General features: G+C 46.4%; 1 protein-coding gene across 5 annotated transcripts in view; it reads right to left on the bottom strand.

The window, feature by feature from the left end:
* Window positions 1-9914, bottom strand: part of Acsl1 (acyl-CoA synthetase long chain family member 1) — a 70132-nt gene that overhangs the window by 22512 nt on the left and 37706 nt on the right. For all 5 annotated transcript variants that reach the window (XM_005362582.3, XM_005362583.3, XM_013352027.2 and 2 more), the window contains exons 4-7: window positions 7252-7316; window positions 3453-3554; window positions 1411-1510; window positions 1035-1213 (exon numbers count right to left, since the gene is read on the bottom strand). In XM_005362582.3, the coding sequence (XP_005362639.1) occupies window positions 1035-1213; window positions 1411-1510; window positions 3453-3554; window positions 7252-7316 (446 nt within the window). The remainder of the gene's footprint in view (window positions 1-1034; window positions 1214-1410; window positions 1511-3452; window positions 3555-7251; window positions 7317-9914) is intronic.

Here is a 9914-nt window from a genome sequence, read left to right as displayed (position 1 = left end):
ACACACACACACACAGATAAATGATGAGACAATCTGTATCTGGCTTGGTTTCAGAGACCAATCAGTAAAAGCCAGTCAAGACCAAAAAGAGTATACAAGATACAAGCTAGAAACTTCCACCCGTGTGCGGTTGAAGTTCCGGTGTCAGTGTTTACTGGCATGGCTCACTGGTGCTAAGGATAAATGTGAGTACCACAGCTCCTTTTGTGATATATTAACACTGGGCACTGGGCATGTTACTGTGCTGGTCAGTTTTGTCAACTTGTCACAAGCCAGGACCATCTGGGAGGACGGGACTTCAGTTGAGAAGATGCCCCCATCAGATTGTCTATAGACAAGTCTGTGGTGACATTCTCTTGATTAATGATTGATATGAGAGGGCCCAGCTCACTGCAGATGGTACCATCCCTGGGCAGGTCGTATAAACAAACCAACTGAGCAAGCCACGGGGAACAAGCTAGTTGGCAGTTTCTACAAGGTTCTCTTGCCCTGATGTAAGCCAAATAAAACCTTTCCTCCCCAAGTTGCTTACTCCCCCGCCCCCCCGGCCCACCACAAGACAGGGTTTCTCTGTGTAACAGCCCTGGCTGTTCTGGAACTCACTTTGTAGACCAGGCTGGCCTCGAACTCACAGAGACTCACCTGCCTCTGCCTCCCAAGTGCTGAGATTAAAGGTGTGCACCACCACTGCTCGGCCTTGGCTATGGTTTTTAAACACAGCAACAGAAACTTAACTGGGACAAGCGATGAGTGCCTTTGCGTATGACCCAGCATTGGAGAGCCTAAGGCAAGAAAACGGCTACAAGCTCATGGCTAATCTGGGCTCCATAGTGAGCTGAGACCAGTCTCAGCTATGGGGTGAGACCATCTTAAAAACCAAGCCAAGCAGAACAGACAAGGAACTCTGGGCGTGCAACCCAAAATCTTTGTTTAGTGGGAGGATGGGGATTTTGTCCTGTATCTTTACCATGGCTGACCAGCACTGGGTACCACATCCAATCCTTCAGAGAAGTGGGCCGCGTGGAAGGACTCACCTCCAGGGCCTTCAGGCTGATGATCTCCACCCCACACTTTTTGCCTCGTTCCACTAGATCACTGCCGTAGGAGTCCATGATGACAATGATTTTAAGGCAAGGAATTAGCTTATTTTCTACACCTTCTAACAAGAGTTTGGCCTTTTCTGGATTGTCAGTAAAAATCACAGAGAGCTCAGCTGTAAATGAAGAGGAGATAAGAAATGAGCCCCAGGACATCAAGAGCTTGATAATAATATACGACACATGGATACTAAGATACTGGGGTGATACAGATTTGACTGTAACATCTCCCTCCAAGCTGATCTTAGAATGTAAAGTCACCAGAGCGAAACCCATAACCAAGACAATGGTCACCCCAAGATCAAGGACATACCTTTGTTCACTATGTAGTTGATGGCTTCGGTTCCAAGGGTATCGTAGAGTGGAACAATCACCATCGAGTAAGTAAAGCATCCCTGTTCGATGATCACCCACTAAACACAGTCAAGGAAAGAAAACACGGTGTCTTACCAGAATCATTGCAAAGGGCAGTGTTTCAAAAGTCAAATCAGAAGCATCTACAGCAGCAAAGTTAACATCTGTCTGTCTACCACTGTGCATAGGGAACCAAGAGGGTTCAAAACAAACACTCGCTCCTCCTTTTTAGCTTCTCTATTCTTGCAATCTTCTTAAGTTTTTAAGTTAGCCTACAAAATCTGCCCCTTCTTAAAATCAAACTGCAGTCTGCCTAAAGAAGAGAGGCAAATGTGTGAGGTCAGGCCTAGTAAAAGACAAGACTGGCTTAGAGAGCGGCGACTTGCTGCAGCTTCTAGATGGGTTGGCAGGAAGAAACCCTAGCGTATCTATCATGACAGAGTCACAATAGGCTGGGAGACCAGTGAGCAAGCAGGCTGGACAGAAGCCTGTGGCAGGGGTGGACTGGAGTGAGCCTGAGCCACAGGGTCTGGCTCTACTGTACCGCACAGAACTATGAAAGTATTCTGGACAGCACAATGGTTGTGGGGTTTGAGGAACATCAATCTCACAGCAGCATGTAGTGTGGCCTGGGAGCCAGGGAGGAAGAACACGTGCCTATCAGAGAGGAACGTTGTCTTGAGAACAAGCCTCCCTAGTAAGGTGACCAGGGAAAGCGGTGAGCTGATAACCGTTTCCCTTGCCACTAGCCTCGGCCGCACGGCAACTCATGAGCTCCCAGACATGTGGGCGGCCCAGCCCCTCTTCTTTCTCACTCACAACTCCTCAAGACACCCCTTCACCCCAGCTGCATTTTTCAAAGGACACCACAGGATGCTATCACCGCACTGAAAAGCATACGGCTGCTGTGGGCGAGGAGCCACTGGGTCACATGTATGTGACGTGGATCTGGGACTGTGTCTGTGATTTTAGAATTTCCTCCAAGACGCCACTCGGGGGCTCTGTCCAGAAAGCACTTCCTGGCCGACCTCCCATGATCCTTCCCTGCATCCACACTTAGATTTGAGAGAAAGCACCTATTCCTTGAGATAAGGGGTTTGTTTGTGGGTGATAAAAATTCTACTGAAGTAAGCTTTTTGGATATGTTTCTGAGATATGAAAGAAAACCAAATCTTCCATGAGACTAAGGGCAGGCCAGCTGTGGACGATGCTATTTCTTGGCAGAAAATGAGATTCAATGTAAGAAGACATTTTAACTAATGCAAACAGGAACACACAGGGAAAGCAGAACCAGGATGCCTTTCTGGACACAGCAGATATACAAGTAAATCTGAGGCTTGAGTTTTTCCAAGGCAGCTGAGGCTGACACAATAGCGTTAGAGCACAAGCAGTGTCTATGTGGGGCTTCCCACTTCAATTATTTTTAAGTGTGTGTGTGTGTGTGTGTGTGTCCACATGCACATGCACATGTGGGTGCCAGTGGAGACCAGAGGAATTGGATTCACCTGGAGTTAGACTTATAATGTTTCTAAGCCACTTGATGCGGGTGCTGGGAATCGAACTCTGGTCCTCTAGAAGAGCAGTGTGTGCTCTTAACCACTGAGCCACCGCTCCAGCCCCTCAAGTCACTTTTCTGAAGTACTAAGTGTGAGTCTCGTAGCCAAAGAACAGCAGTATGTCACCACCAAAGCCAGCTCAGAGTGGGTATTTCACAATATTTTAAGTTTGGAAATTCGACCAGAAGAAAAGTTAAGCCCTTTCAGGAAGCAAAGTTTGCTACTAACAAAAATATATCCACAATTTCTACTCTAATTTATTAATAATTTATTAATGCCTTTTATCCAGTCACAGAGGTACTCGAAGGGAAGGGACTTTTGATTTGACATTTTTTTCCCCTAAGGATTTTGTTTGATGACCAAAATCTAGTCCCCAGCAGCTACAGGCGTGAAAATCACGGAGAACCGTGGGAGCCCTGTATGGCAAAGGAATCGTGGTTACTACCTCAGGTCTATTTTGAGAAAAGATGCCGATGAACTGCTCTGGGGAGGCCTTGAACCCCTTCTGGATCAGTGCGGAGCCTATGCACTCAGCCAGTTCTTCAACCTGCAGGAAGAGGAGGTAGACATTAGCAAAAAGGAGCATTCTCACGGCAAGGCCCTTAGGGGCTCACCAGGTGACATGAATGTGTCGGCTGCAAGCAGAGCTATTCAGAGAAGGGGAGCTAGCCCTTTTTAAAAACTGTTTGCACAACACAAGGTTTTATTCACCCACACAGCATTAATGAACCTGGGTACAGGACTCGTGCAAAGCAAATTATTCTGTTTGCAGGTCCCAGATGACTACAAATCAGGGCTTTCTATGTGTGTACTTTTCTATTCTAGTGTTACAAAATGAGCATATAGAAACAGTTTCCTTTTCTTTGGGGGAGGCTGTTGCTGGTTTGTACTGCTGAGGGGAACCTAGGGGCGTGCACACACTAGGCAAGCATTCTAAAATGACCTTGTCCCCAGTACTTGACTTCTCCAGCTGGTTCAGGCTAGCCTTAAGTTCAGAGTCCTACCTCTCCAGCTGGGGGGATCACAGGTATGTATCAAGAAGCCTGGCTAGACTTTCCTTCATTTATAACTTTGAAAAGTGACCAAACCCCTCAAAACCTGTCATTAGAAACAGCTTTTACAAAAGAAAAAAAAAAAGACTAAGCTTTTATTTGTTTGCTTTGTTTTTCAAGACAGGGTTTCTCAGTGTAGCCCCAACTGTCCTGGAACTCACTCTGTAGAAACAGGCTGGCCTCAAACTTCTAGAGATCCACCTGCCTCTGCCTCCCGTGTGCTGGAATTAAAAGCACTGCTGGCTAAGGCTAAAGTTTTCATCTACAATCCCATTCTTGAGAACTTCATTTTGGTAAATAATACAATCTTAGGAGGAGATTTTTAAAGGCGTTATATGCAAAGATACACATTTCAAAATTACCTGAAGTTGAATAAAGCTGGGGGGCGGGTGGTGGTGGTGGTGGTAATAAAACCCGCTGGGTGGTGAAGCAAATGAGAATATTTCCCAGGAAATGACAGCTAGGGTAGCTGACGAATATTACAAGGACGAGAAAGGGACCACGCCTAGGGCAGTGTTGGCAGTGTTGATGAGCGGTGAAGGCAGAGGAGAGCCAACGCCGTGAGAACAAGTAAAGGCAGCCACGAAACGCAGGAGACACATCCATGGCTACCCTCTCACCACTCCCTACTCTACAGGCATTTTTAATAATTTTAACCTTAAAACATTAGGCCGGGTGGTGGTGATAATCCCAGCACTTGGGAGGTAGAGGCAGGTAGATCTCTACAAGTTTGAGGCCAGCCTGGTCTATAGAGCGAGTTCTAAGACAGCCAGGGCTACTCAGAGAAACCCTGTCTAGAAACACCAAAAAAACAAACAAACAAACAAACAAAAAACCTTAAAACGTGGAGTTCTTTATCCTCGAGAGTATTCTGAAGGCATAGCAGGCATATAGGAAAAACAGCCATACCAGCCTTGTTAGGAATCCCGTCAGTTCTGGTACACAACACTTTGCCAGGCCTAAGGGACACAGAGTGATGCTGGCCAGGTGACAGTCGGATGGCACAGTGTCTTCTATTCTCGGCCAGTTCACACATCTACGTTGATTGTCAGGGACTGAAATCAGAGACATGCCTGCAATGGCTCGCAGGGCTCCATGGGACAATACGCATACAAATATGTTTCTAGAAAGATGGTCCATTTTGCTCTTTAAAAAAAAAAAAATCTCAAAAAGATTCTTACTTTCCTAAAAGTCAGGCTTGTTAGATGAGTAAAAAGTAAAATGAGATAAATATCTCTACAAAGCCAAAGCTGGCTAAAGTGCCATCCAGCTCTGTGCCTTTGCCAAGCCTCCGGCAACACCTTCAGAAACTCCGGGGACTTTCAGTGAGTCCTGAACACCAGTTGGCAACAGACGCCTTTCTTCTCCTAGCCAACAATGACAGAAATAACGTAGAGAGCCCTAGGGTAATCTCTGGGGCCTGAGGGCTGCCGCTCAGTGCCCTGTGCCCTGTGCCCAACACATGGTCTTGTTATAGGGACTCTGGAAGCAACTTTCTTAGTGTTTTGATGTGGTCTCACTCTGCAGCCCAGAGCTGGACTCGGCCTCAGTATGTATCCAAGCTGGCCAGGAACTCATAATGATCCTCCTGTCCCAACTTCACCAGTGCTGGGAGCACAGATATGAGTCAGCACTGACTAATGAAAAAAAAAAAAACTGGATAGAAACTGGTTTAGGCTTTGGTAAAGTCAAACAGAAAGTGGGAAATCCCTCTGGTCATGTGAGCTCCCAGCTCTGTCCAGACAAGGTATTAAAAGCTGATCTCTCTTGTCTCTCTTGAGAGACAAATACTACCTAAGCAAAGTGTTGGGCATTCTCGTCCACCTTCTGAAGACAGAAGAGGACAAATCCAGGGCTTCAAGCCAAGAAGCTCTGACAGGTACTCCTCCCAGGCTGGGGTTTGTGGCTCCAGAGGACAACCCCCTCCATGTCCACACCCTCAGACAAGCCAACTACTAAAAACAAAGAGGGAGAAAGTCAGTTTGTGTTCCTGAGCGCCAGATGATTACCTGGCCCCAGAACAAGCAGCAGTGGAGCCCAGGGACAGAAAGCCATTTCCTGGACAGCTGTGTAGGAAAAAGGAAGACAGCTAAACTGTGCTCGCAGCTGCGCCTGCCCATCCCAAGGCCAGACCGGAAAAGCAACAACAGCTTGATTCTGTATAGCCATAACGAGAATAAAAAAATAAGGGGTGACGTCTTCCTACTCTGCAACCCACTACTTACAAACTGATTGAGACAGTTACAGCTGCAGGTGGGTAAAGATAAGTCTGAGCATAGCCAGATCCTAGCTTACGATTTATGCAGACAGAGAGGGGTCTTCTCTGAACACCTGGGCTCATCCCAAGCCTGCCAAGGGGTTAAATGTCACACCCTAGAGAGCTGGCCAAGGACAGTTCTGAGGATCGATGAACAGATGCCAACTTGCCCACAGCACACCTGACTTTGGTCTTACTTTCGCCACTCACACTATATGAACATGGGCAAGTTGCACCTTTTCACGGGGCATGTTTTCCTCATCTCTAAAATAGGGGGACACTCCAAATTGGGGTTTCTAAGTTTTCTAACACTCCTCAGGCAAAGACGAGTCATCCTACGCCAGGGATAGGGGTAGGGGTAGCATTTGCTTCTGGAGATTTCTAAAATTATCTGAAAAGTTATACTTCCCAATAAATCCATATAGGTTGCCAATCTATAGTGCTTCCATCTATCAGTTAGTTTCCTGGGATTTTCTATGCTCTGTTTTTCCATAGATGCTCAGTGGAATTTTTGAGGTGCAGCATGTTTCCTGCCCCAGCAATCTTTCACTAGTGTGCTGAACCAGTCTACAGAGCCATTCGTACCGCTGGAGTCTGAAATGGACCCCACAGGTTCATCTGTTTGAACACTTAGCCCCTAGCTTGGGGCAGGACTCTGGGAAGAGGCAGAACCTTTCAGACATGGGGCCTAGCTGGCGGATGTAGGGTCACATGGACTGGTCATGGGTTTAGGCTAGCCCTGCTTCAGACTGGGCTTGGCTTTCAGAGTTGCTGAGATGTTAACAAGCTGTATAACCCACCTGCACAGCCAGGCACCACGCCTCCCTCACAAGGACTGAGTAACCCCACGCCTGAGCTCAAATCCATCTCTTTTCCACTTGGTTGCTTACGTTGATTACAGACGTGAGGAGAGCTATCAGAGCGACGGAACTCACCTGCTTGTAGGAAATCCATTCATAGGGCTGGTTTGGCTTTCTAGAACCTAAGCAAGGGCCATTGTCTACAAAAAGAAAAAACAAAGATGAAGCAAAAGATAGATGGCGTTGACCTTTAACTATCCCTGCATTTTACTGGCTTTTCTCTTTATTCCTCCAAATATCAAGTAGACTCTAGTCTTCAAAGTAGAAATGGTGAGTTCAGATTAGAAATGTTCCCCCTCCCCCGCCCAGTATGAAGTGATTTTTATGTTTTTATTTGCTCTGCTTCTTAAAAACAAGGGGGTTGGAGATAAACAGAGGAGAAAGGCAGATAGTAATATGACCAACTCTTTTGTTGTTGGGTTTGGGTTTTTGGAGACAAGGTCTCTCTACCACATGGTTCTGGCTGTCCTAGAACTCACTTTGTAGACCAGGCTGCCCCTGAGCTCGCTGAGCTCTACCTGCCTCTGCCTCCAGAGTGCTGGTATTAGAGGTGTGCACCGCCACACGCTTACAATGACTTCCAACAACATTTAGCCTGTGACTTCTTCCTTCAAGCCAGTGGCTGAGTGCAGCTACACACTACTGTGTTCAGAAGAGGCAGCCACTCTGGTGAAGCTTCAAGCCTTCCGACTTAGAATGAAACGCTTCCCCAAGAGCCGTGCGTTGGAGGCTCAGGTCCCTGCTGACTGGCTTTTGAGAAGTGATGGAGGCCTGAGGGTTCGGACCTAATGACTGGGTTAATCCCTCTATGTGCTTGTAACATGATGGAAGCACTGGGGATATCCCTGAGGGTAACATACTGCCCTGGCTGCTTCCTGTGCCCTGCCCCAGCTCTGCTCCCATCTCCTACTCCAGGGAGAGGAAGGGAAGGGAAGTGAAGATATCACAATGTCTAGGTTCACTAGTCCCAGTCTGAATCTGTAAAGGTGTTCTGATCTGGTGTGGGGACATGGGAGGACTGGCAGGGAAGACAAAGAATGGTTTTGCCAGGGGCTGTAACAAGCCTGGTCCTATCGCCTAGAGAAGCGTGGCACACCAATGGATTCAAGTGTCAGTTAGATGTCAAGAGAATGGGATGACGTGAGCTGGCTCGCTGACCGTTCCCTAGTAACAGAGCTGACAAAAATGGTCCTTCTAGACTTGCTTCAGTTTACAGCACTATAACCAAGGTTCAGGGGACACGGGAGGGTCAGCAGCTCTGTTTCTCAGATGGGAGACCCCTCAGCTACAGGAACTGATGCCATTTTGTTCCTCAAGAGCTAAGATGGGCAAATTGCAGCCAAAGGCCACAAGGAACCGATGGCTGTTTTTGTAAGCAGTGTTAGTAGATCACAGCCTTATCAACTCATCCACCTACATCTGAAGCTGCAGAGATTATATGGCCCCAAACGCCTAAAGCCTAAAGTACTTACTGTTTGGCTCTTTATGGGCACAGCACACTGATCCCAGCTCTAAAACTGTGGCTAAGCAGTAGCTTACCTGCAAACTTGAAAACCATCCATACCCAGGCCCTGCTGCCAAAATCTGATATAACTGGATGGCTTTAGTATATTTAAAAAGTGTCCCCAGAGGACACTAACACACAACTAGGTGCATCTTAAAAACATCAAATTTAAGGGGGGGCGAGAGAAATGGCTTAGCAGTTAAAAGCACTGGCTGCTCTTCCAGAGGACCTAGGCTCAATTCTCAGCCCCCAAAGTTCATCTCTTAACTCCAGTTCCAGGAGGTCTGACGCCCCCTTCTGGTTTCTATGAGCACTTCATGTAAAGGGTGCACAGGCAAAACAGACAACATAAAAATAATTCAAAAAATTAAATTAAAATTAGGTTTAAAAAGCTCTAGGCTAGCTTCTCCTGCCGTTGTACAAACTTCTGACCATCTAAGCAAATGCTGGGCCTTGCTCCTCTATAGTATTTTAATCCTGAGAGATCTTAAGAACACTAATGTTTAGGATAAAATGTTTCTTGGAGGAAAAAGGAAACATTGACACAAAAAGCAGCTGCCTTTAATCAATGCATATTAAGAAAGCTCACATTTCCTTTTCCTGTGATTTATTGAGGATCACTCATTTTCCAAATAGACAAGAGACAACAGAACAAAAAGTTGTCTAAGAGTCAGAGGTACAGTGTAAGTAAGCCCCATACTTCTAGGTACACCACACGCTGTCTTTATAGAGGAAAGGCTGTACATAACTTACAACACATATATTTTCATGGAGCTTGATGCTGGCCTGCTCTACCTCAGGGAGATTTACTGTCATTGATAAACTCAGATCTTGATGCTAACTTCAAAAGGTTCATGCAGTCAATGATACACAAGGAAGTTTGCTTTCTCTTTACAATGGGCTAATGAGTCTTTTATAGGCATATTTGGCCGAACACAATGGGCTGAGTAGTCAGACTGCACCAGTGTCGAGCAATAAACAGCAGGTACTTCTCGAGTGCATACATGTCTTATGGGGCACAGAGGAGCAATCTCCCCCGATTCCTGGCTAAGACCACAATCTAGCTTCCAGTGGCAAAAACCAGAAGCTGACGTATGGATCTTAAGATCCATTTCTATGATGAATAATGAAAAGAGCAAAAAATAATCCTTAAAAAGAGTGTTGCTTCATGGACAATATACTAATTGAGTACCTACTGTGGACAGGTCCTTCATGGGCAGTACACTAATTGAGT

This window comes from Microtus ochrogaster, linkage group LG7_11 (genome assembly GCF_000317375.1).
Source record: "Microtus ochrogaster isolate Prairie Vole_2 linkage group LG7_11, MicOch1.0, whole genome shotgun sequence".
Taxonomy (NCBI): Eukaryota; Metazoa; Chordata; class Mammalia; order Rodentia; family Cricetidae; genus Microtus; species Microtus ochrogaster.
Note: the sequence above shows the minus strand (reverse complement) of the source record. Positions and strands in the feature narration are given on the sequence as shown.